This window comes from Cynocephalus volans, chromosome 14 (assembly GCF_027409185.1).
Source record: "Cynocephalus volans isolate mCynVol1 chromosome 14, mCynVol1.pri, whole genome shotgun sequence".
NCBI lineage: Eukaryota > Metazoa > Chordata > Mammalia > Dermoptera > Cynocephalidae > Cynocephalus > Cynocephalus volans.
Window position 1 is genome coordinate 19,528,838 of NC_084473.1, and position 27,703 is coordinate 19,556,540.

General features: G+C 40.5%; 2 protein-coding genes and 1 pseudogene across 2 annotated transcripts in view; all 3 read right to left on the reverse strand.

The window, feature by feature from the left end:
- WDR35 (WD repeat domain 35) overlaps positions 1-6,731 on the reverse strand; it is a 59,218-nt gene extending 52,487 nt beyond the window's left edge. Inside the window, exons 1-2 of the mRNA XM_063078192.1 lie at positions 6,622-6,731; positions 5,805-5,922 (exon numbers count right to left, since the gene is read on the reverse strand). Of these exons, the coding sequence (XP_062934262.1) occupies positions 5,805-5,922; positions 6,622-6,645 (142 nt within the window). The 5' untranslated portion in view covers positions 6,646-6,731. The remainder of the gene's footprint in view (positions 1-5,804; positions 5,923-6,621) is intronic.
- Positions 896-1,826, reverse strand: LOC134363195 (E3 ubiquitin-protein ligase RNFT1-like; annotated as a pseudogene).
- A 3,031-nt stretch (positions 6,732-9,762) lies between the features above and the next one.
- Positions 9,763-27,029, reverse strand: MATN3 (matrilin 3). The gene is made up of 8 exons (XM_063077612.1): positions 26,822-27,029; positions 22,007-22,573; positions 19,414-19,539; positions 18,183-18,314; positions 16,702-16,827; positions 13,677-13,802; positions 10,922-11,032; positions 9,763-9,818 (listed from the first exon to the last, which is right to left on the reverse strand). The coding sequence occupies exons 1-8, from the start codon at positions 27,027-27,029 to the stop codon at positions 9,763-9,765; spliced, it is 1,452 nt and encodes a 483-aa protein (XP_062933682.1).
- Positions 27,030-27,703: the final 674 nt, after the last annotated feature.

The following is a 27,703-nucleotide window of genomic DNA, read 5'->3' on the forward strand; positions in this document are numbered from 1 at the left end:
ACAAGGAGAGTCACCAGCAGAGATAAAGAAAAGAAGAGGACGTCTCTCTACACAAAACCCATTTCAGAGTGACAGAAGAAGCATCTGCTCTATGATAATATTGGGGGACCTGACCACACCTCTCAGCATTGGACAGATCATCTAGGCAACAGATCAACAAATCAACCTCTCCTTTCAGGAGAGAAGAAATCTAGGATAATTAGAGGGGAGAGGGGGAGCGAGAGAGGGATGGAGAGAAATTGGACAAGGGGCATAAAGAATAATTACGATTTGTAACAGTATATATGCTAGTAATTTAATTTGATCAACATATCTCAGTGTTGAACCCCAAAAATATGTATAATCAGTTTTGGTTCAATAAAAATTTTTTAAAATAATAATAATAAAAATAAATAAATAAATAAATAAAACACAAATTTTATGAAAATCTTATGAATCTGTGAGCATGGGAATTATAAAACTCAATGCTATAGAAAATTCTTTCAGATATCAAGTATCTTAAAATATAATGAAAAATAATCTTTATTCTGAAAACAGTCAGAAAAAAATACCTGAGGAATTTCTCTAAACCATTTATTATAATTATCCAATTGCTATCTTGGTAACATTAACAAGAACACATATGTACAGTTTAACACTGCAATCATCTGTCAAACAATTAAGATATAATGTTGCTGACATACAATTAGGGTGAACATTATTTTTTAACATAGGATTCTTTTACTCACTTAATCTCGTAAAAATTGTACAACACACTTAAACTTTATTCTAAACTTTTAAAAATATTTGATGAAAATATTTTTCTTAACTTCTAGCTCTAAAAAATCCATTCTAATGCCTTTAGCAATAGTCACTGTAACCAAGTAAAATTAGTGGTTCTAAAGGTTTATCAGATCTAATATATCGGAAGGGTTGATGAAGTAGCCCCATCATTCCATTTGTTTATATGGTCTGGAATCACAGTTCTAAACAGCAGACATGTTTTCTCTCGTTAAGCCATAAATTAGGGTACTCTTCACAAGATATATGCTAACAGATGAGAAGATGCTTTGAAATTCAGCTTGACATACTGGACAAATATCATCCAGAACTGAACATGTCTCTTGCTGGCAAAAACTCCACAACCTGATTATGCAAAAAATATTCATAAAACCCACCTGAAAGGTCTCAGATGTCAACAAAAAGCCAAAAGTTTTAAATGAAGTAAAATGAGCAATAACCCAAGATTCCATCTAATTATATTACTAACCTTCACATTGCCAGTAAGGTAAAGAAATCAAACTGGTATGGGGACAAAAATATGGTAACACTAACATAAATCTTCTAAAAGCACATACCAATAGGCTTTGGATTTAAAAGGCCTGATAAAATAAGGCATTTTAAGCCCATGAAAAAGAACTTAAGAATAAAATCTGTAATTCCAGCAACTCAAAATACCTCAAAGAGTCCAAAGAAGGATTTTAAAAGATTAAGTTGTAATAAACTGACTGAGAATGAAAGTATAATACAGGAGAACAGAATATCCTGCCAATAATACCAGTTATCAAGCACACTAAATCTTGAAAAACCTTTCTTTCTCTTAGAAAAACTTGACAATGCTTTTGTTTGCATTCATAAAAGCTGTTAGCAGCCCAATTCCTATTATATGCTGCATAATAAGTTTGATATCCAGAGTCAAACTACTTGGAAGACTTTTTTGCAACATTTGAAGACAGAGACAAATTCTAAAAGGAGCTGCTACCATGTTCTCTAGACTCCCTGGCAGGATCATTTGGCTGCCTTGCTTCTCTGTGAGAATGACAGCAAGGAACTATATACACATCCATGGGTACAGCTATGAACACCTGACCTGATACTTCTGGTCAATCTTGTCCTGGGCACACTGGAAGGTTAGGTCATTCCCACTGCCTGCAGTTCCCAGAGGACTGTGCAAATGACTACATTTGGCTTGCATGGCCCTCAAACACTTTTTCTCTGATCCATACTTTTGCTTCAGGGCTCTCTTGTCTCTTCTCATGGCAATGTGAGGACGAGGATAGAGGCCTCAGCAGTGGTGGTAGGAAAAGCAAGAGATGCCACCTTAACTCTAGTTAGGGTCATCACCCTCAAACCCTAACACAAGCAATTCCAGTCCAGGCCATCAGCTCTTTAAAGTCTTTTTAGCAGGAAAATGACATAATCTGGTTCTTCTATCCCTTTCTTAAAAAGATCACACTGGTCAAAGGTAAAGAATGACTAGAAGGTGGCAAAAGGCAATGCAAGGAGGTAAAATGATTCTCACAGTAGTCTAGTGAGTAATGATGATCGCTAGAGCTAGAAGGCAGCAGGGGAGACAAAGGAAAGGATGGATTCAAGATACACTTTGGAGATAGAAGCAGCAGGATTGTTGATTGAAGCGATGTTAAGGGGCGGGGAAAGAGAGGGTCTCCAGCTTCAGCAAATGAGTAAAATTAAGGTATTTGCTGAAATGGGGAGAACTGAAAGAAAAGATATGGAAGAAGATCAAGAGCTCAGTTTAGGACACAGTAAAGATGCCCAAATGTGAAAAATCAGGACTGGGCTGGACATATAAATTTAGGAATCATCACCCCATAGGTGGCATTTAAGTCCATGGGAATGAAAGAACACATCTAGAGAGAAAATGAAGAAAGAAGCCAGAAGCAAGTTCTTGGGAATTACAACATTTGGAAGAGGAGAATCTGGTAAAGAGACTGAGGATAGACCAGAGAAGGGAGAAAAAGGAGAAAAAGTTTAAATATGACAATAATTTTAAACATTTAAATTCTCCTGTCTTGAAAAATGTTTTAAAGTAGAAGAAAAGGCCAAAGACTGATAAGAACCAAAAAAAAAAAAAAAAGCTGTCCATTAGATTTAGAACACAAAAGTCACCGGGAAGGAGAAAGAAGACTGATATTGAAAGGAAAGAGAGGGGTAAATTAGTAGTGAGGTTCCTGAGGTGAGGGGAGAGGGGCTGTAGCAAAAGATGTGGAAGCTGCATGTGAAAGAAGATGCAAACCTGATGTAAAAAGATGGGGACAGATGCAGGTTCTAGTTGCTTTCCTTCTAAGGCAAGGGAGTGAAAACTAAGAATGCAAATTGGTGCAAACTTCCTGGAGGGTAACTTGGGTACACATATTAAAAACTTTTACAAAGGTACACACCCTTGATTGATCCAGTGAATGCCATTTTTATAAATTATCCTAGAAAGTAATTAAATATTTATGCAAAGATTTGGATACAAAGATACTGTTTCTTTAATAGTAAAAATGTGGAGACATCTAAATGTCCAACACTAGAATTAGTTAAGCAAATTATGACACACCAATATAACAGAATACTAAAAAGCCACTAAAAATGGTGTCATAGAAGATGATTTATCGATGTAGAGGACTGTTCTATTGTTGAGTGCTAACAGCTTGTCTATCTTGTATTATGTGGAGTATGCATAAAGCAAACGTACTTCACAGGACCTGGTTTTCCAAAGCCTGGCAGTTTCAAATATTGACCTTGGAAAGGACAGGAAATTTTCCCCAGGCTATAGTCTCTGTTGTAAGATAAGGAATTGTAACACAGCAAGGTTGCTGGCTCAAAGACAGACAAGTTACTGATTGATATGTAAAAATACTGGGAAATTGCTGTAAGAAGAGAACATTTGCTAAAATCAAGCTTTTGTTAGTTGATGACTTAATTGCATTATAGAATGTCACCTTGCTTGTCTTACTGAATGTTACCAGCTTCTATTGTTAAACTTGTTAAACTGTACTTAGAAAAAACCCCACCTATGTTCTCTTCCTGTAATTTCCTGGTCTGGAGAATAAATGCGGGATGAGAACCCAAATTCGGGGTTAACTTCCCAAATGGAAGGAATGCCTCTATCTTGAGGGTTCTGGGAGATTAACCCCTTTTTGGGGCTTCTCACTGCTCAGAAGAGATGGGCTTTGAGTAATCTTTGGCGGCTCCATCACCCAGGGGGAAAGGGGTGACAAATCCATGGGAGGCAAAGCAACAGTATTAGATAAGCTACAACACAATACTTGTTGGTCACATCTTCAGCACAACACAGTGCTTGATATGTAGTAGGCATGCAATAGCTGGTGATTGTTACTGGAGGGATCTGCTGCATCACCATTATTATTATTAAATACAATATTCTATTTACCTTGTTAGAATCTCCCAGCCACATTTCTCAAATTGGTCTCTTACAGCACAATTCACGATCATTAAGTTCCAAAATAAATCATTTGCTCCATTTTCCAAACCTCCCAAGAATCTATTTCCCATCCTGCTCATTGATTTTAGAGAATACTCTAACCACAGCTCATCAAAAGTGTAGAGCAGGAAAAGAATTAGGTTAAAAAAAAAAGCTCTCAATGCATTTCTATATGAAGAATGCACGTTAATATAGCTACAACTAGCTACATATTTCAAGCAAAATAAATATATATACATATATAAGCATATGAATATATATGCATTTGAGAAACATAAGAGAAAAATTATTTACTTTAAACACATTTAAGAAATCTGAAGCACTGAGAGATTAAACTATAAAACATCAAAAGCCAAACTTTGATCGGTACTTAAATATGTATCTTCCAAACTTGCTTTCTGTTTCACATAATTAACCTAGCACATCAAAATAGTTATTCTCTTCTTTGCTTAAGCTGTCCATGAGCCCTCCCTGTAGTGGTTAAAAACTAGGACTTGAAAGTGAGACAAATCCCAGCTCTGCCACTTACTGGCTATGTGGCTTTGGGCAACTTATCAAGTGATCAGAGCCTCAATTCTCTCACCTGGAATACCTACCTTCCAAGATTATTGTGAAGTCAAATGACAGTGAAGGTTAAACATCCAGTACATGGAGAAAATGCTCAACAAGAATTTATAATTCATATCACATTCAAAGCTGTAAGCCAGTGCTACTCAAAGGGTGGTCTGAGGACCAGCAACACCAGCATCACTAGAAATGCAAATTCTCAGGCCCCATCCCAGATCTACTTGGGAGGTGGAGCCCAGAAATCCATTTTAACAACCTCTTCCAGTGATTCTCATACTTGATAAAGTTTAGAAGCAATGCTGTAAAATGTAAATCCAAATCGTAATGTAGTTTAACCTCTTTCATTTTACAAAACAGTGAACTAACACTAAAATGCAAAGATACGCAGGAACCTACTAAAAATCATTCAGTAGTCTCATGACAGAGCTGAGATTCCAACTCCAATTTTCTTATCTAGAGCCTCAATCTAGAGCAACACTACAGAGGCTAAAGAAATGTGAAGCTACTGTGATTTCAGAGAACTAGAAAAAGAAAGAAATCAAGCTGCAAAAACAAGAGATCTATTAATAAAAATGTAAAACATATCTCATGTTCTGTTCTTGGGCACTAGGTGCATAATCATTAGCACACGAAAGGATGATATGAACCTGTAAACCATCTGCCAAAATGTGAGATTTTGTGACCTTACTGAAATGTTGATTTGCATGATTTTTCTTATACTCCTAATAATATAGCACAATAATTAGACACAACACAAGATAACACAGTAACTTAAGTCTTCATTCTTCATTATTTTTCATTTTCCACCAATAGCTTCAGCAAGGCCATGTGATGCTTATTTGACCCTCTCTGAACTTGATTGCAAAAAACACTCTAGAAAAGCACCACAAAAATGTTTAGATTTTTTTTCTTTTAAAAGAATTATAATTGCATACTTACAAATACCATGAACAAATCTCACTCAACAAATGACACTAGCCAATTTTCTACCAATTTCAAACATTCGGTTAGGCTTGCATTCATTTACCTGTCTGTGTTTCTAATTTCAAAACTTTCAGTAATCCATCTTCACCACCACATGCTATGAATCCTTGGTCCTTGTTCCAGGATATACATTTCAGTTTCACGTTATTGGGAATCGCAATCTGTAAAAGCAACCACAGTCACTCTAGCAACTTTTCAGGAAGGAATTGAGAAGTAAGGCTACGGGAGATGAAGGCTGAAGAAAATTTTCCAAGAAGAAAAACGGATGGCCTTGCAGAAAAATGAGCTGTTATGACAATGAGCATGGTCTTCTGAACTGCCCCGGGCTCTACCATTTTGGAAAGAAGTACACATAAAGAAGGACAGCGAAAACGGAGGAAGTCAATGGGACAGTCACCTGATCAAATTTTAAAAGGGAGGCGGAAGGGGGTTATAAATGCACACCACCAGTCAATATTTCCTTTACCCACACAACGCGTAGGCCACCCTTTTGTTATTCCTTTTCTCTTACCCGGTGGCCGGTGATGATCCAAGAGTTTAAGTCACCTGTATCAGCAACAGATAGAGTTGGAAAGACAGGGTAGCACGTGGTGACCTGACGTGCCGGCCACTTAACAGGACCTAGCCAGGGGCAGGAATGAGTGAGTCGTGCGACAGGGCTGCTGGCTCGGCCCTGACTGTGTGGGACTCTGGGACCCGCAGGAGGAGGTCCGCGGCTAGACCAGGCGCGAAGGTTGGCAGCGGGATGGCTAAGCCGCCGTCGGGACCGGGTGAAGCCGCCCGGCTTCGCGGGAAGGTTGCGGGAATCGCCCGCAGGCTGCGGGAATGGGGAGGCGGAGTGGGGACGCCCCCAGACTCACTTTCTTGCTCAGGTAGAAGAACATCCCCGAGAGGACGACCGCAGCCGTCAAGGCCCGCGACAGGTAACCGGTTCTACGCCTGCAATCGCTAGTACCAACTGCTCTGGGAAGCTCCCGTTGCCCTGGCAACCGGCGCCGCCCGGTCGCATCCGGGGCGCCGAGAGACACTTCCGGTGTCGCCCTCGCCCCGGGCGTCGTGCGCCTGCGCGGACGTCGGTGGGCTGAAGGATCGGCGGGACAGGCGGTAGTGGCTGTGGTTGCCACTGTCCCCTTACCTCCGAGACTTTCTGCTCTCCGCTGGGGGCTGGGTGGGCGACCTACCACTGCCAGCCGTGCGGGCGGGCTCTGAGGACACGCCAGGCCACACCTCGGACAGTCACCGTGGAGCTACTCCTCAGGGGTTAACATCAGCTGAGGAAGAAGGGCGCCGTTTAAGTGGGGTCACAGTGACTTGGTATTTTGTAAGCCCCATGGTGCCAACATTCTTGAAAGGGAGAAGTCATTTGCAGTATATGGTTGGCGAGGCCGTCGACCAAATGGGTGTGCAAACTGTGCTTTTTGAAATCTTGCAAAACTTCCCTTGCGCCTTTGGGGACTGGAGAACCCTCTGCAGCAGTTTGGGGAAGATTTTGTTTATTCTGTTTGTTTTGGAATTTTTTAACAGTTTGATTAAGCTGTTACCGCAGCCCCGAGGGTCCTTATAAAAAGAATTTTACGAGCTTTGGTGACCATTACAGCGTACGATGGCCAGTGGGACATAGCCTTCCATTTTAAAATATTTGAGCTGTTTGGTATCTTCTTCCCTTGGGTTGACTGTTCTATATTCTCTTCTTTTTCTATCTTATTTCTTTCTTCACTCTCCTTTGTCCTTTTTGAATGCCTGAGAGTTACAAAGCCCCAAAATCTAAGGCATAGGGCAGAACGAAGTAGAGCCATTCCCGTTAAATTATTTCGTCTCACCCTTCTTTTTATTTACTAATGGTTTTGTCTTTTTCCATAATCTGCGGCTACCACTGTTAATTTATATAATCCAATATTTACTTTATACAACAGTAATTTTCCCACTTGGAGTCTTTCCCCATTTTAGGCAAATAATCTTCAAATCCTTTCATCGTGTCTATTGCCTCACCCAGCACATTCTAGAATTGACAATAGTCCCAAGTGCCTTTTCTATCAAGTCTAAACTCCATCTAAAATCAGATGTCCCTTCAGTCCTAAAATGTCTTCACTATAGTGCCCCCACTCTAAGCAAGCCAATATACTTTCTGCATCCAAGCATTCCATCAGGCTCACTTCCCAGGCCATTTTATATATCCTGTGATGTTCCTACCCTCTAAGAGGCCGATTGTGCCTAGCCAAACTGGCACAAATCGGGTCTCCATGAGGAGTTCTTTCCAAACATAATCCCTATCCCATTTAGATAATGTGTTTGTTTTCAGTTGTCTGTGTATCTGCTTTTTCAACATTCAACTGTAAATACCTAAGATATATTGGCACTTGCTCATGGACTCCCTTCCTGGACTCAAAACAAATCAGTATTATCTAAGCCAGGGGTTTCTAATCAACTGATCAAGACATGATTAGATGAAGCTAGTTATTAATGGTCACAATCTCGAAAACTTATCTTTCTCTTTAAGTATTTTTCCCTCCTTCTTGCACATGAGGTCTCATTTATTTCTTCTATACCACCATTTCTCTGTGATATATTAATATGTATTACTAATTCTGTGCTCAAGTAAGTTTAGGAAGTAAAACTGTAACTCTATCATGTCCTTTCAAAATTGAAAAGTAACAATAGATGTTTCGTAATGTATACTGCCTTGGTGTATTTAATTTTCATTTCTTCTTTAAAGTTTGTATTTTCCGATTAACATCTGCAGGTTATATTTGCTTTTCAGGAGCTTATATTAATATAAATAAAGCTCATCATTATTTTATTTAAATTTAGACAATTCTATATTATTCCTTCTCCCACAGCATACTGGATTAAAACCTTTCTGTTCAACCTGAACTTAAATTTTTAGCCTCAGGAGTGTGATATTAAATTATAGGAAGTCTCAACATTCTGTCCTTTGACAAGACACTGTTATACACACAAAGTAATTGTTAATTCAGTTTAATTTAAGGAAATGTTTAATAGACAAAATTGATATGTCACAAAAGCATGAAAATAGTATGTAGATATGATAACTTTATTATATTAAAGACAGTACAAACTAAAAAAAGAATGGAATAGTACATAACTTAAAGGAATGTTTTATTCTAAAACTAAGCTTTAAAGCTAAAAACTTTATATGTATCAGATACATAAGGGCAAAAAAGTTAGGCTTATTACTAACATTAAAAAGACATTAGATATGATTCAAGATATCATTTTTTAAAAAGATTAGATTTTATTGCTTATTATGGCAACTTTATAAATATGTCATTATATTGATTGAAGCCTAAAGCAAAGTGATAAAGTAAATTTAGGATTTTTTGTCCTTGGTAAAAAATTTAACATCCTGAATTCACAACTAGTCCTCTTTAGTTGTACATTTCTTTCTAAGACCAGAATGAGTTAAAAATGGCATCTAATGTTCACTTGATGTGTTAACTATTTTTAGATATGTGTATTACAGTCCCTTGTTCACAGCTTCAATAATACTGCAGCAAAAATGAGCAAAAAACAAAAAGTGTTGAACAGTTAATTATATTCGTCTCAATTATATGAACATTTTTTACGTGTAAATACTTTGTACAATCTGCCCTCTCAGTAATTAAACTGATTTACATTATGAATACTGGTGAAAGAAATAGATCTAAAGTTTCCATTGTGAATATGGTTATCTTACTAATATACATGTTTAAGATTAAATGGCTCAATTAGTAGATAAAGAAACATTAAACTTTTCATTTTATTTCCTACCAATCATTTCACAGTCATAGCTTTAGAGACTCTAAAGTTTGCTCATCATAAGGATCTGCACATTTATTTCCCTGGAAAAAAACTGGTTCTCCAGAAGTTCCTCACACTCTCCAGTAATATTCAAGCATTTATAATGGGAAATTATTAAGAACATTAGAGATACAAGTATGCAAAAGAATTAAGTATTAAATACACCAAGCTCTCCACATTTCCAGGTGAGAAATTTGAGCAATTTAACGATGTATTTGTCCATATTCGTTTACTTGCAGCTTCTCCAAAATGTTATCAAGTAGCTAGTTGTTAAGGCCAACCTCATTTATTTTTACACATTAGAAAACATAAACACACTTTTAAACACTTCACACAAGATAAAATAATTACATCTTGTCATAAGTGAAGAAAAAGAGCAAAACTTTTCACCAAAAGTCTAATCTAAAACTCAGAAATTCTATTTTCCATAAATCATAAAATTAGATCACTACAGTGGTCATCAAATGGTTTTGCTCATATGTAATTTAATTGGAGTGGCATCTCCTAATGGAACGGATCATGGGGATCAATGGTTATGAAGTCTTGATTAAAGGAATTGTTGAATTGTCCCTTTGGCTCTCCAGAGGCTTTGTTTTTCCAGGAAATGCATCTTAGTAGATTCAAAGAAAATGAGAGGTATGCCTTTCTTGTGTTAAGTTAAAAGAATGGAGACACTAAAATGGGAGATGAGAAAAAAGAATGCCAACTGATTCCAAGTGGCATCTTAAGCGAGTGAAGGATTTGGAAATTGATTCCTTTAAAGCCATCTGTACTCCCCTTGAAATTCTCTGCATACTCCTACATCGTACCTACACAATTTGAATTCCACTCCTCCCATGTACATAGGAACAGAATTGTTAGCCTGAGCTATGCAGAAAAAGTACTTTTCCTGAGTTACTTCTTTGCCTAAAGAACTGATCATGAAAGTTTCTTATGTTATATTTTGAAAGCTGTTTTTTGGCCACTTGGCTAGCCAATGTGTACAACTATGTGTCATCTGGAATTTCACATCCCTTTAATCACCCCTGACTTGTTCTGTACATGTATAGATTCTGAACTATGAGAGCCATTAAGGAATCATAGCATAATTGCTCCATCTATTATGTAAAAGCTTAATTAGGAGCATGTACTGCTATGGAAAACTACTAGGGAAAGAAGTAGTCAGGCAGCTTTTACATGTAAAGTATTAAATGGGTGAAAACGGTACATTAAACCATTTTTTAAAAAGCTGTATATTACTACTGCTCATTTTAAAACTTAACAAATAAGGCACTTGTCTATGGAATGTCCTAAAATGTTTGGCTCAATTGTAATACCTAGGTTGGCTTCAATCAGAAGCAGAAAACATTCCAGAAAGGATATGTTTGGTGTTCAGTCTCTCGAGATCTGAGCTGACCCTCTCCTGGAATGCCAGCGTGGCTTCACATCCACAAGCATCTTCAGTGGAAATGAGTCTCCGTGCTTCTTCAATGGCTGAAGGTAATGACAATACACAAAATATTATAGCTATCTAGGAATTATAACATCAGGAAATCTACAATTTAATATTTCCATTTATAAGACTTACCTAAATACATTATCCAGGAGCTAAAAGGATATAACAGAAAGAGGAGAAAATACTATGGAATGTTAATGTCACAGAAAAATTTTTATTAGGTGACATTGAGAAAATGTAATAGTCGAAACTGGGTGATGATTATATGATGGATGGTTCATTATATCCTCTATATCCTCTATACTTTTATGATTGTCAGAAATTATCCATGACATAAGTTTTTAAAAAGATGGTTGGTATAGGGGAGGCCAAGGATACAGAGATTAAACAATCTTATGACACTGTGTCCTCATTAAGAAATGAAAATGAGGACAACAGTCTTCTATTTGTATGGCCAAAATATTTCAAAGATTGAAACTAGTTAATTCCTGATTTCCTATACAGGACTATTAGTCTATTGAATAGTTTGAATTGAGAATTCTAGTTCTTACTCATAAATACTTTGGAACTAAAATTTTCAGTTTTGTATTGCCATGTAAGCAAGTGTGAGAGAGTAAGAAAGGTAACTCCTATTTCTGTAATTTAGTGAGACAGCTATTCCTATTCAATATCATAGCCCCTAATGTTGCCAAGAGAAATAAGGGCAACTTCCCAGATCTTAAGACTGGTGTGTAATCTTCCAACTTAGTAGTACTATCTTGAGGATAGAGAATGGTCCTTTGTTCCAACATTTTCTCCCACATTCTATGAAGATACAAATAGTGATGGGGGACCATAAACTCTTTTAATTAAATGTAATCTGTCCACCTGTCCAAATCCTAGTGAACACTTTAGGGATAGCCAGCCCAAATCCCATCTTAGCCAGTAAATCAGAAAATATCTATTGAATATCAACTACTTGCCAATCATCCATATACAGAGTTTAAAATGGGTACTTACAATACTTGTTTAGTGTCTGTCTTGCCTAAGACAAGGATAGACTCTAAGCTCTATAAAGGCACGGACTCAGTGAGATATTCTAATTAAAACACTCCATAGAAAATTGTAAAACTGGGAGCGTGGTGTCATAACACCAAGGTCAAGGGTTCAGATCCCCTTCTGGCAAGCCACCAAAAAAAGAAAATTGTAAAACTGGGATGTAGCAAAATTAAAGGTTGAGAGATGGATCTATTCACAATAGCACCAAAAAGAATAAAATGCTATGAATAAACTTAAAAGAAATACAAGACTTATACACTGAAAACTACAAAACATTGTTGAAAGAAATTAAAGAAGATCTAAATAAATGGGAAGACTCCCTATGTTAATAGATTGGAAGATTGTTAAAATGGCAGTACTCCCCAAATTGATCTTTAGATTCAAGATGATGTCTATCAAAGTCTCAGCTGCTATTTTTGCAGAAATTGACAAGTTGATCCTAAAATTTATATGGAAATACAAGAGACCCAGAATAGCAAAAACAATCTCAAAAAGAAGAAAAAAGTTGGGAGACTCACACTTCCTGATTTCAAAATTTACAAGCTACAGTAATCAAGGCATTGTGGTACTGGCATAAGGATAGCTATATGGATCAATCAAATAGAACTGAGAGTTCAGAATAAACCCTTAAATATATGGTCAGGTGATTTTCAACAAGTGTACCAAGGCAATTTAATAAGGGAAAGAATAGTGCTTTCAATGAATCATGTTGGGACAACTGGACAGCTATATGCAAAAGAATGAAGTTGGACCCTTACCCCACATCATATATTTAAAAAAACTGACTCAAAATGGACTATCGACCTAAATGTAAGAGCGAAACTATAAGATTTAGAAGAAAACACAGGAGAAAATCTTCATTACCTTAGATTAAAAGTGGATTCTTAAGCATAACACCAAAAGTATGAGACCAAAAAAAAAAAAAAAAAAAAAAAAAGATGAATTGGACTGTAACAAAATTAAATTAAAACCTTTCATGTTTTAAAGGACACCATGAAGAAAGTGAAAAGGCCCTACAAAATGGGAGAAAATTTTGCAAATCATATCTGCAAAAAAAAAAAAAATGACATATTACAACTCAATAAAAGATAGAAACTCCAATTTTAAAAATGGGTAGAGGACTTTGAATAGACATCCCTCCAAGTAAGATATATAAGAGGCCAATAAGCACACAAAAAGATGCTCAACATTATTAGTCATTAGGGAAATGCAAATCAAAACCACAATTAAATATTGCCTCACCTTCACAAAGACAGCTAAAATAAAAAAGACAGACAATAACAAATGTTAGCAAAAAAATGGAGAAATTGGAAGCATCAGTCATTGCTCGTGAGATCCTAATATGGTGTAACCACTGTAGAAAACAGATTGGCAGTTCCTCAAAATATTAAACATAGAGTTTCATATGACCCAGCAGTTCCACTTCTAAACTTTAGAAAGAAAAGAGAGAATGGAATCAGATCATGAAGGGCAGACTGTCTGGGAGAGGAGTATAATTGTTTTATTCTGTAGGCAACTGGGAGCCACTGGAGGATTCTGATCAGGAGAAAGGGTCATAACTGTGCTTTAGACATGAAGAAAGAAAAACTTGCTCCTAGTAGATTCTCCTACCAAATGCAATAGGCTTAAAGGGCCGATCTTCACCTGAACATGTCTTCCTGTCTTCACTCAAAGTGTAGCCGGGATGGCAATCGCAGTGGTAAGATTCTGTCCCGTCACTCACACAAATGTGCTGGCAACCATGAGAGCCCAGAGCACACTTGTTACGGACTGGCCGCAAGGGGTGCAGGAAAGAAAATAGTCACACGTTAATTAAGTAGAAAACTAAACACTAAACACAAACTTCTGGGAGAAAAAAATCTTCAGTTTGGTCCCAACAAGTGCTGAGAAGGAACTTTCAGTAATCAGCAACAAGCTCCATATTTCAGGAGAAAGCGTATTTTCCCTTTTCATATCTCACATTCCTTTAGCCTCACTTTTTAACAGAGGCACTCCTTTCCTCTTTATTTCTTGCACATATTTGAGGGTGCTTTCTCTTTTTTCTGCCCACCACACTGGGTGGCACTGAGTCTTGATTATATTCCAGAAATTACCTTCGGCCTTTCTGGTGACTATCAATGCTTCCAACATCTCCAGCTATTCATATATCATCATCGCCATCAGCAAAAATTATTCGGGACCTAATTGCACATGGAGCTAAGTTTGATGCTGCACAAAAAGGACTGTATTGACCATGGGCCTGCCCTTGATAGCTTACAAAGCAGGACAAGAAACAGTGACCTGGAGACACACACAAGTACACACACACACACACACACACACACACACACAAGCTCAGATAGAAAAATAATAACAATGTGAATAACAACAATAATGATGATGTGTATGATTGAATAATGAAGTACTTATTATCTATCACAAGAAAATAACATTTCATGGATGAAGACAGTTTGCCCAAATTTGAGTGGCAGAGTAAAGTGCCATACCAGTCCCGTGTCCAAAGTGGTCCAGGACAAATGAAAATAGCTATTATTCTTTAGTAAACCCAGAAGGGCTTCCTGGGAGACATAGATTCTTCCTCTGCCATTGCAGGGGCCAAAGTAGTTTATTCTTCTCTAACTGTCCTCTTAAATGTCATTACGTGCTCAAAAACCTTCTGTGGCTCACCATTGCCTATAGTATAGTTTTGCATGAAATGCAAGGCCCTATATAATCTATCCGTAAAGTGCCTTTCTAATCTTAACATGGATATTCTCTTTATCCCTACAATTTAGATTTTTTTTCAGCAAAATGCCTAACAGCACTATCTTTTATTTTCCCCTCATCCCAGCTGAGTACCCACTCTACAGGTGACAATTGGGCATGTTTTCTGGCCCAGATCGGTGGCTCCACATTTAAATTATAAGCCTTCCTACTACTCAGCAAGGGGAAAGCAGACCATTAGAGGTGATTTGACCATGGTATGTACCCCAGCTTTAGAACAGTACTTTTATTACTTTAAAATAAATAGATACTAATCTTCCCACCATCTTGTCTTTTACCCCCTCTCTGCTATCCTGTGCTTTGTGCGGTTAGAAAGTATGGCTTAGTGGTTCAGAGCATATGTAACTACTGCAGCAAGTGCCTGAGTTCAAACCCTGGCTCTGCTACTTACTGAGCAACCATGAGCAAATTACTTAATTTGTGCCTCAGTTTCCTCCTGTACTTGCTGTGAGGATTAAAGGCAAGACTGTGTCTAAAATGCCTACAAGGGTGTGAGGCCTGAAGTAGGCCTTGGAAAAGCGTTGGCTACCGTCATCTGGGAGTGTTGCCTGGAGTAGTCTGCCTTAACTGAAAATTTTCTTTGATGTTTTATGTTCTTTTTTTTCTTAAACAAAATGTTTCATTTTATTCTATAATACCTGTTAAAATTAAAGTTTGCTTTTGTTTCGTTTTTCCAGGTCCTCAATGTTCCTGGCAGCTTAGAGTGCCAACTGGGATATTTGTAACCAGTTTGCGAAGTGCAGTTCTGGGTGAGTCCTCTCCGCCCCAACTGACCGTCCTGCTCCTCTGGACAAACCAATGCAAGGCACTTCCTGCCAGTGCTATTCTCCTCTCATCTAAATCTTCACCATCTTTCAAGGCCCAACTCCAGTCCCGCCTGCTCTGTGTCCTTCCCAGCATCCACCTACCCACCTCTATGGCCCTTAGCTCCTGTCAGTTCCTCTCCCTGGCTACTTATTCTTTGCCTTTGTAAGGAGTTCTCTTCTCACCCAGGCTGTAAGTTGCTCAGAGACAGAAACTTACACGTCTCTATCCTCAGTGCTTACTGCAGTCCTAGGAACAAAGTGGATGCTCAGTACTCTTTTACTGACTTCATTTTTTAAAAAAGGGAATTAGTGATATGCCATTTCCCTTCACCTATTTTGACAAGATTCCATAATATATCTCCTCATGGGAGAGGAAAATATACATAAAATCTAAAAAATAATATGCCAAAAGTCAACACCACTTTGAGAGCTAGGAATTTCTCTTAGGAGTGATTTTACATTTATAAACGCCACCCTGTTCTGCCAGTGAGTTTAAATCAAATTAATGAGGATTAGCAGTCCTGGCATGGGCTCATTAGCCAAGTCATAAGGCTCAGATTCACTGAAGAGTGATCGTTTAGAAACTGTCAGGGAATGACTTGCTTCAAACTTACTGGAAGATCTGTGTAGGTCTAATTCATACATTTACAAAGTCTCCTTTACTAAAACAATCCAGCTTTAAGATTAATGCTACGGAAAAGTTCCAGGCCAAGTTTTAACTGGAAAAAGATCAGTTCAGCCTATCACATCAAATAGTTACTGTCCAACTGACTTCCTCTGTAGAGTTTTTATTTGCTTAAGAAGTCCCCAGTGTGCAGAGCTATAAAATTTTCCTGCATAAAGACCCTACATTTAATTAGCTTTTTTCATATCCGCCACTCCCTACCATTGCCTGGTAATTTTCTGAAATGATCTATGTTTGCAAAATCCAGTGAGCTCACCACCCTCTGAGCAATGTGCGCCTTAGTCTGTAAGTATGCCAGGATGTCTGAACACTGATTCTCTAAGTTACTTTTAAGAACCTCTCGCCTGGCAAATTGCAAGTTGGTTTCACTGCCACAGAAAGCCAAGTATGAAAGATTTTCTTCAGTAGACCTTACCTGAACATGTTTTTTTATCTGCATTCCGAGTGTAGCCCTCATAGCATTCACAGTGATAGGACCCCGCTCTGTCATTCACACAAATGTGCTGACACCCATGTGTACCAAGAGCGCATTTATCTTGAGCTGTCAAACAAAAGTCCAAGAGAAAATAAATGAAAAGACGAAGGGTCTTTTCTTACTTATAGATAGAGCCCTTCTTATCTGCAGCTAAAAATATGGGTATATAAGAGGAAAACTTACTGGAAACTAATCAAAGCCATCAGCACTACGTGTTCTAACTAGAAGTTAGCTGAGTTAAATAGAATCCTATATGTATAATAATTACTCTCTGCCCTTCCTCAGTTATTTTTAAAAGTCATCAATATTGAGTTTTTATAACCTAACTATCTCCTAAATACTTTCTAAAGCATTCCTTTTAGGTTTATTGGATTTATCCCAACTCAGAGGGATACCAACAGTTGTGTGGCTAATTACACTAGATTTAGAAAAACATAAAGTTAGTTTGAAAAAATTGAAGTCCGACCCTCTCCCATTATAAATAAGAAAAATGAGCCCAAAGGAGATCAGTTGACTCAGAGCAGCAGCATCAGAACTCAAGACCCAAATTTTCACTCCATGCACTTTCCTCTATACTGGATATATATTAACTATATTTTATTTTAACCTTTCATTTTGAAGTAACTTCAGAGTTATGAAAAAGTTGCAAAAATAGTGCAGAGTTCTTGTACTTCACGCTGTTTCCCCAAACATTAATAAGTTATACAACCATAGTATGATTATCAAAAACAGGAAATTAATATTGATACAAAACCATTAACTAATCTGCAGACTTTATTCAAATATTGACAGTTGTTCCACTGATGTTCTTTTTCTGGTCCAGTATCCAGTCCAGGATCCCATGTTGCATTGTTTCCTCCAATCTGGGACATTGCCTCAGTCTATCTTTGTCTTTTATGACTTTGATACTTTTGAAAAGTACTGGGAAGTGATTTTGTAGAATTTTTCTTAGTTTAGGTTTTTCTGAGTTTTTAGCAAGAATACTACAGATGGGCTGTTGTGTCCTCAGTATATCACGTCAGGTGTTACATGATGTCACTGTGTTAACTTTGATCACTTGGTTAAGCTGGTGTCTGCCAGGTTTCTCCACTGCACAGTTAGTTACTGGCTTTCCCTTTGTTGGCAATAAGTATCGTGTGGGGTGTTATATGATTTTAACTTACTAAATTGCCTGTAGCATTTGAAAGAGACTGTTAAGAGATACATACAGAGAAGGAAATGAGCAGCACATCTACACATGTGGGCCATGATACATACGTTTTACCATTTCTAACATCTTGGATACTACTTAGAAATGGGAAAAGCTCGAAGGTGCAAGAGAGGAAACAGACCACGTTCCCATTCAATGTGGCTTACTCTTCCAACACTGGATAGGTAGGTAGATAGATAAGTAGCAATAGTAAAGACTCCTCCCCACTTACCTGAACAACTTTTTCTGTCCTCATTCAAGGTATAACCTTCGTAGCACTTACAGTGGTAAGAGCCAGTGCCAGTTCTGTCATTCACACAGATGTGTTCACATCCATGAGTGTTAAGAGCACACTTATCGATAGCTAGCAAAATATGATCAGGACAAATGTGAGCACATGAAAAGCATGCAGGAAATAAATAATTACAGGCCACACTACTTACATGCACACACACACACACTGTTAATGAAACAGGGAGGGGGCGGCTTGGTACAGAAAAAGGATATTGGACTAGGAGTTGGGAACTGACTTTCTGGTCTTGGCCCTTTCACTAACAGATCCCTTGATGTGGGTACGTCTTTTCCCTTCTTTGCATCTCAATTTCATTATCTATAACATGAGTAGGTTGAGGGGGATATTTGGGAGATGCTGGTGAAAGAATACAAAATTTCAATTAGAGAAGAGGAATAAGTTCAAGAGATCTATTGTACAACATGATGGTTATAGTTAATAACAATGCACTGTATACTTGAAAATTGTTAAGAGAGTAGATTTTAAATGTTTTTACCACAAAACAAACGGTAAGTATGTGAGGTAATGGTTATGTTAATTAGCTTGATTTAGTCACTTCACAGTGTATACTATACATATATCAAAACATCGTGTTGTACACAATAAATATATAAAATTTTTATTTGTCAATTTTAAAAAACAATAAATCAAATGAGAGGTTAAATTAAATGATCTCTAAGTTTTCTTCCTCTCAAAAACTTTTTTCTAGGATTTTAAAAAATGAACCTAATTCCCGTTCTTCATTGACGCTATGTGAGTATTCATGTACCAAACAAGTGAGGACCTCTAAATTTTCTTATACTTCTTGATTTCATGAGCATCTACATTCACAGAGAGGAAGGAGCAGCTTGTATTTAATTAGATAAAGTCCAGGCAAAATTCCAGATCCTCAAAAGGACCAAGAGTTTTGGAATCCCTCCTTACTAGCCTTTTCTCCTACTAACCCTTTTCTTCAAAACGAGTAAGAAGTACTACAAATGGTTGGTTTATGTTATATCTCACTTTTCTCCCTGTGTTCCTTTTTGAGGAATATTGTTGATGAACAACAGTAAACCAGCCAATAGTCAGGTGAAAAGGGGTCGGAGAGTCAAAGCATAAGGCTAGTCCCAAACCTGGAGTGTACATCCCCAAATAACTTCTGGTCAGCCCTGGTCCCCTAAGCAGGCCTCACCTGAGCACGTTTTCTTGTCGGCATTCAAGGTGTATCCTTGGCTACACTCACAGTGGTGCTTGCCGTCCCCATCACTGATGCACACGTGTTGGCACTGGTGTGTGCCCAGCACACACGGGTCTAGGGCTGTGCAAAGGAAGTTCACAGCAGTCAGTGTCGATGTGTAAGAAGCATTTCAATACTTTGTCCCGAGGCAGAAAGACATGGCTCTCCAGATCCTTTTCCAATTCTGTCTTTAGTTCACTATAAAAATGGGCTATTTGTTTTCTGCCTCTGGCTTATTAGCAATACCACTCTTAAGCTAGAAATGTTACTAATTTAAAGTTATAGATCTTGCTGTAGAATTTCTCAAAGGAGAAAGGGAATTATGAATTTAGAGCTGAAGCCGAACACTGACATGGGTGTGGCAACTTGATGTTTTATTTGGTTTATCCACCTGCCCATGAAAAGATGCTTCCCAAACACAAGGAATGGGCAGAACGATGATGTACTGCCTGAAGTGCTCTGAGCTAGGTGTCTCACTGCAGCCAGAATCTGGTTTCCCAGGATCCTATAGTCTGCGAATTCTAAACAGAATTCACACACAAGCATGTCTCTGGGCCTGGAACTCACTCTATACTTCAATGGTGATACATCTTTGAACATCCAAATGGTGAAGGGCAATTTGGGTAACTGTCTTCTGAATGGGTTCTTGAGCCCAAATATATATGTATCCAGCTTTGGGGCCTCTAATATCTACAAGGAGAATGAACTCACAAGCTAAATACAAAGAGGTTAAAAGAAAAGGAAGAACAAAATAAATGAGACTACATTAGCTAAACTGTATCTTCACCTTTTTGCTCCTGGAACCATTTATATCTCATTGGAAATTTTTTTCCCTAGTGACATGTTTTGAAAGTTGAATCAATGAATTTAGTCATTTCTGAGAAACCAAGGAGGCCTGTTGGAGGAGGCTGGCACTCCTGTGTCAGGTAACCCAGCCTCCATTGACCTTGGCAACAGGACAAGGCTAATATTTTACCAAGAAGGGCCTTTTCATGAAATGATCTTTCCAAACGGATGACTACAACAAGCTGCCCCTTAGTATTTTTTCCATAGAGAGGACATTTTTCCCCCAGAACAAGCAGGTCTTTTGTACCAGAAGGAAAAGATTGCCACTCACCACGTGTTACTTTATGGCCTTCACGCCCAACCCCAGGTGCTAGCTTTGAGACCCAACATTGCCACAGACCAGCGTCTTGATGGAAAAGCTCTCACCCACAAGCATGAGGGGGTTTTCCTGGGAGAAAGAAAGCTACTTTCTTTTTGGAAACCAATGACTGCCAAGTAGATGCCACTAAAGGCTGGTGGCTTTGAAGGCCCGGTTTCCTGAGACAAGAAAGACAAGGGGATCCCAGCCAAGTCTGGCTGAGATGAGACTGAACTTTACCCCAGACCATGCTTTCATCTCCTATTTCCTGACAAACTTGTGATTGCTGGGTTTCAAATTAATTTAGATGTAAAGTTTCCTTGAAATTTACAATTATAATTATTGGTTCACTTGTTTGTCTTACCCACACCCCCAGAATGTTACTTGATTGCTAGAGAGGGACTACCTTTATCTTTGTATCATCAGTGATCAATAAATTCATGCTGAATAAGTAAATGTGGAATAAATTATATAGCAGAAAGGTATCTATATTTAAAAAATCACCTGAACTATAAATTTGTCCAGACCAACTTGGATTATTCCATAGAGAACTTGAAAAGATTATCTCCAAATGGTAAAAAAATAAATCATGAGTCTCACAAATCATAATTCTGTCAGTGACTCAAAATAAACCCCAGCCTTGAATGGATTTGTATTCATGGATTTGGATAATCATGCTAAAAATTCCAATGAAATTAGCATGTTCATATTCAAATTTCATCCTAAAGAAAGACAAGAGTAGAAGAGTAACTGAATGCTTTTTTTTTTTTTTAATCTGCTTCTTGCTCTCTCTCAAATGAGCTGAAACCCCAGTCTTCCTGGTCCCTAATTCTATTCTTCAACAAAGAATAATCAGAGCAAGAGCCAAATCTGAAAACTAGAGTATTTACTAAACGCACACTCCAACTGACAGTTACACTGGAATATAGGTCTGCTGATCTTTCCATGGCCAGACACCGCTCTGTCTTCTGCAGGAGAATAAGCAGAGTTCTGTTAAATCTAGAGATGGCAAAGCTAAAGAAAATATCTGAGGGAAAAAATATACTGGTGGAGCAGAGGGGACAAGAGAGGCATCTTGAGTTTTGTTTTTGTTTTTTGAGGTTTTTTGACCCGAGCAGGGGACAGCAGGATCATTTATCCTGGACATTTCCAGACCTTCACATTTCTAATGCAAACATTAAGATTTTATGAGCAAACTAAGTGATATATAATGCAGCTCTATATTCCTGAACCAACATAGTGTGTTTCATTTGGGGAGAAAAAAACCTAAAAAACATTGCATATATTTAAGCTTTCCATAAAATGTCCACCAAAAAAAAAAAAAAAGGAATAAATCTCTCTCTGGGTACACAGTGTCTGAAAATACCATCCTTTTTACTTGGAAGCAAAGACTTACCAACTTACCACAAAAGGTTTCTTGGAATCTAGAGGAAAGTTTCTCAATGACCCCATAGGTCTCCACGTAGAAAACATGTTCATCCAGGGGTTCACTAGCAATCATCTTGAGGGACTCCATGTCTGCCCGGTCCACACCTATAGCATAAAGCTCAATACCAGATGCCCGGGCCCGAGCCGCCACCTCGTTCACCTGGTCCTGGGGCCGCCCATCTGTCACGATGATGGCCACCTTAGGGATGCTGGAGGCAGTCCCCCGAGCTCCTGCCTCCACCGTGAAGGCTTCATCCATTGCTGTCTGGATAGCCAGCCCGGACATGGTGCCTGTAGACAAGGGTGTGATTCGTGCCACAGCCTGTTTCAGGGATTGCTTATCTGTGTAGGCCTGGAGATGGAACTCGATCTTCACAGTGCTAGCATAGTTCACCACTGCCACCCGTGTGTCAGCTTCCCCAATGTCCAGAGTGTCAATTATTTGGGAGACAAAGGTTTTCACTTTGGTGAATTCCAGTGGCCGTACGCTACGAGAACTATCGATGATAAACACCAAGTCCAAGGGCCTGCTCTTGCAAACACCTGCAAAGAAGAGTGTGGGAAGCAAAAAAGACTAAGCAATGATCACAGCCAGAAATGGGACAGTCCTCACACCCAGAGAACTCTGGGATCCTAGGAAGCCAGGCAAGACAGCATCCCCTAACCCCAACACACCACTGCCTGCTACCTTCCCCAAGCCCATCCTCTCTTTTGGGTATTGAAAGCACCAAAGCCTTCAGAATCCCCTTCTGAGAATTCCCAAAGAGGTATGAAGTTTCCCCAAATACCTCACCTATAGACTGGCTGAGCTCTGAAATTTCGCTTAGAACCTCATCCCTCTGCTTAAGATTTTGTTCCCAAGGTTTCTCTTCACTGCTAGGAATGAATGAATCTTGGCCATCTGAGGCAATGGGACAAAGTGTCCCTGAACAGTGTAAAAGGCCCTAGTCTCTCAGGCCAGTGTCACTGCACACTACCCTGCCCAGGCCACAGACAATGGCAGAGTGTGAGGCAAGTTACTCTGGTACTCTTCTAGTGGCTTCCTTCTTTTTTCCACTTCCTGGGGGATGAAAACCATTCCAGAGCAGCCCTAAATTCTCCCTCCATCTGGTCATTCATGCCTGTTTAGTGAACACTGGGGCTTGACTAGAGCCCTGAGCTAGTTGAAAGTAGAAAAGAGGGTGAAAACTTACTCTCATATGTGTTTATTGCACTTCCAACTTTATGAGCATGTTTTCTTTTTTTAAGAAGCAGAGATTGTAATGTGATATCTATCCTACCGCCCCCAGTAAACTCTCTTGGTCATCTCTCTCTCACTTATTCATTCACCAAATAATTTGGGAGGGGGGGCCTACACGTATGAAGCCCTGGGGCTGTAAAAGCAGATAAGCTAGTTCCCCACCCTCAACGTACTTACATCTTATCTACACGAATGTACCTGGCACACTATAGTTAGCACAATAGATTTTAGTTTTCATCTGTTCTCTTCTGTTCTTTCCTATTTCCCCCAACCATGTTTTCACACCCCCTCTACTAGCCACCAAAAATCAAGTCCACATGTCAGGACTATTATCTAGCCAGTTATTAAAATTATTTTTCAAGCCATTCCCCCTTCTCATCCAAAATACACACACACATGCACACACATGCACCCTACATGGAAATGAGAGCCTTGGGAATGAAGTGCCACTCAGGGCTCTTTCCTTTCCTGATAATGGGCTGGATGTTGATGCTACTCTAAGAAGGCAATTTTCTCAGTGAGTAGGGGAAAAAGGTAGATTCAAAATAAATTCCTAGGTTAAGCAGTTAATGAAAGAAAAAGCCTTATTGGAATAGGGATTACACTTCAGTATAGTTTTTCTTTTAAAAGCTGAAAATTATCCTCTTGGTTTTATCCTACTGCCTGGAAGAATTCAATTGAGAAAAATAATATCTTACTTTGAATAACACTTATCACAGAGTATTAATACAACAACATTGTGAAGTGTCGGAGGAGCAGAGGGTTTTTTAATACCCATTTTACAGGTAAGAAACCTGAGGGTCAGAGAGGTGTGAGAACTAGAAAGTGATAGGGTATGGATTGGACTCCAGGTTTTCTGCCTCCCAGGCCTGGAGTCTTTCTAGCGCACCACAGTTGCCAGTCTCAGAGGTTACATTTTCCACTATAAAAATCAATATTATCTCATGTACTTAGTAAACATGCTGCATGTTGACTTTGAACTACCATTCTGAAATATGCTGTATGTCATGTATTTAGTTAACTCAAAAGGAATTAAAAATCTTTCTTTTTTAAAACAACTTTAGAATGTTACTTCATCCCTTGAGATCCCCTGGATCAGGATCAAGGAAAAAGAACTGTGTTAAAAATCCTTCCTGGAGATGGGTCTAGGTATTTATCAATAATTGGAGTAAAAGAAAAAATAAGTGATGATATGAACCCTACAATTGACAATGCTTTCACCAACAGCCAAATGGTGTCCTTCTTATAACTAAGTGTGCATGATTTCTTCCTCAGGGAGGCTACAGGAGGTGTGGCAGACAGAATAATGCTCCTCTCCAAAAATATCCATTTCCTAATCCTAGGAAACTGTATGAGGGGCCTTCAAAAAGTTCATGAAAAGATTCGTATTATCTTTTAATTCCACTTTTCCATGAAATTTTTGAAGTACCCTCATGCTTTTGTGACCTTACATGGCAAAAGAGACTTTGCAGGTATGATTAAGCTAAAGACCTTGCTATGGGGAGGTTATCCTGGATTTTTCAGGTCGGTCCAATGTAATTATGCAGGCTTCTAAAAGCGGCAAGAGGGAGGCTGAAGAGGAGGTGCAAATGGTGAGATGTCAGAAAGACTCAACCTGCTGTTGCTGGCTTTGAAGATGGAGGAAAAGGGCCATGAGGGAAGGAATGCAGCAGCCTCTACAAGCTGGAAAAGGCAGAAGGAAAACGGATTCTCCTCTAGAGCCTCCTGAAAGGAACGCAGCCCTGCCAGCACCTTGACTTTAGCCCAGTGAGACCAGTGTCAGGTTTCTGACCTACAGAACTCTAAGATAATTAGTTCTTTTAAGCCACTAAATTCATGGTAATTCACTACAGCAGCAATAGAAAACTAACACGAGGATTGACCAGGGTGGCAGGAAATTCTATGAGCGTCTGATTCCTCCCTGATTTGTAGCCCCTCGGCAACAATCATCAATTGTTTTTGAGTCTTGCTACCATTTATTAGACAGCAGCAATTTGATTCTCAAGAACAAAGAAACTGAGATTTTGAATCTCCAAAAATGTTTCCACATTCAAAATTTCACCAACTTCTGATGGCCCTGCCAGAAATAAAAGCCCACAGCAAAGATTAGCAGTTGCTAAAGGAGAGGATTTTGCTATTAGGGTTTCTAAAAGGAGAGGATTTGGGAAAGGGTAGAATGTGGCATTTATTGAGGGGTTATCATTCAGGATCAGGTTTGCACTCTAGGTAATAAAGGACCAGTGCAGCTTAGGGGGAACATGGCCACCCCGTGCAGATTCTCTCCTCCTTCTCACAGTCACATCCCTGAGAGACGTGGGTCAGGACTGTAGGTAAGGTTAACATCTAGAAGAAAGGCTTTTCCCCCATTCCTGTCCTGGAGCAACCAGCTGGCTCCAGCTGAATTTAACCCTTGTGAACCTCGGCACCTCCTGCCTCAGCGGCAATGCTTTTGCCATTTCAAATACTGGGGCTGCTGGAGGAAAGAGTCCCTGGAGCTCTTTTCAGCATATCCAGAAATGTGTAGTAGTAAACAGCAGCACACTGGCCAGATGAGACTGGACACCCAGAAAATGGTTTGGTGCAGCCTCTCTTTAGCAAGACCGAAGCTGGACTTTTTAGTAATAAAGATAAAATAGTATATGAACCATATTAAGAGCTTGGCACGTTGGAGCAGTAGGAGGAGCCCTTGCTTGGGATTTCAGAGCCCTGAGTTTTATTCTGGGTCCCTGAACTTTGATGAGCCTTGGTTTCCCTGTATGTGTCTGGAGGTGTGTCCAATGATTTGTCAGCTTTGCTACCCTGGGAGCTTCACTGTGCTTCAGGAACCCATTACTGACAAAGAAGGGAAACGGAATTGTTTGCCAAAGATCCCAAGTGTCTTGGGTCTTTGAGGATCTAAGAGAGCCTAGGTGGGGGCCCAGTCAGTTCAAGCAGAACATCTGTTCAGGGCCAGGAGAACAGGGTTGACACTAGGATGGTTGTGGGACAGGTCTGGGCAGCCAGGTGGCTCCTCAAGTTTCCTTTCTAGCCTCACACCCCCACCCCTGACCTTCCTTCAAGTCTGAATTCTAAGCCAGATCCTGGACTCCGCTGAGGCAGCTTGAGGATTGTGGGGAGGGGAGGAAAATCCCACACCGACCCTGGACAGAGATGGAGGGATTTCAAGAGAACTAAAATCAGCATCTCAGCTGAACCAAGAGGTCAGGCCTGGACAGAGCTGGCAGGCAGCCCGGCGTTCCCACTGGGAAAGGCTGCTGGAGTTTGGGCCTCAGGAGACCCACATTCCAGCCTGGAAATATGAGTGACCTTGGGCATGTCCCTTCCCTTCTCTGGACCTCAGTTTCCCCACAGGACTCATCCAGGGTTGTGGGGGGGAGCGATTCTTTCTCCCGCCCACAGTCTGCCTAAGGCTGGGGTGCAGCCAACGCATGGAGAATGCCCGAGGCTTTTCCTCCCGTGCCCACCAGGCCCTCCCACCCTCTCTCCGGCAGGCCTGTCCCGCTCTTGTCCCTCCCGGGCTGGGGCCGTCTCTCGCCAGCGCCCGATGGTACCTGGCGCGGGGGCCCCGGCATGGGGCGCGCCGCTGGGAGCCGCGGGCGTGGGGCGGCGGCCGGGGCTGCCCCCGGGACCGCGGGTCCCCAACCTCCGGAAGCCCGGGCGGGCCTGGGGACCGGGGGCGGCCGGGGACGGCAGGAGCAGCAGCGGCCAGAGCAGCAGCAGGAGCGCCGGGCGGTGGCGCGCGGGGACCAGGCGCGGCATGGTGGGCTCGGCGGGTGGTCGCGTCGCCGGTCACTCGGGGGCTGGGGCCCGCGCCCAGGCGGCCGATTTAAAGGTCCCGCGGCCTCGGGCACCGCCCCGCTCCGCCCCCGGGCCGGCCGGGAAGCCCGCCCGAGGCCAACAAGGAGCCTTGTCCTCGCATTCCGGTGGCAGACGCGGAATGTCTGGGACGAGGCGGCCAGCGGCGCGGCGGTCCCCGCCCGCCCTACCCTGCGCCGGCCGCGGCTGGGGGGCTCGGCTGGGAGCCTCCTGGCCCGGCTCTGCTGCTCTCGCTGCCCCTGTCCTCGCTGTGACAGCCGCGCCGGGGCGCCCATCCCAGGCCGCAGCCCGCCCGCCCTCGCCTCGCCCCCCGGCCCAGCGGGGCTGCGTCCCGGCCTCTGCCTTCCCTCCGCGCTCAGCGCCGGGCGAGTCCTGCTGCCCACGCCGCAGTCCCTCCCCGGCCGAGCAACCCAAGCCCTGCTGTGGGCTCTTGCTCTAAGAAAAACAAGAGAAGAAAAGGCCTCACAGCTGCTGGCGGCATGAACAGAAACGCTTTCATCCCAGCTTCAAACATCCATAAACATTTGAACTTATGTTACCGGGAATAGAAAGTCAAACGTGCATTCCCCCAAAGACCCCCGAGAGCTGAAAGGACAGCCTGTACCCTCGAGGCTTCC

Coding starts and splice junctions, on each gene's coding strand:
- MATN3 (XM_063077612.1), bottom strand. CDS start 27,029: ATGCCGCGCCTGGTCCCCGCGCGCCACCGCCCGGCGCTCCTGCTGCTG. Junction 18,315..19,413: donor CGACAAGAAAACGTGCTCAG/GTGAGGCCTGCT, acceptor ATATTTTGCTAG/CTATCGATAAGTGTGCTCTT. Junction 9,819..10,921: donor CGAGAGACTGAACACCAAAC/ATATCCTTTCTG, acceptor ACAACTAGCTAC/TTGATAACATTTTGGAGAAG.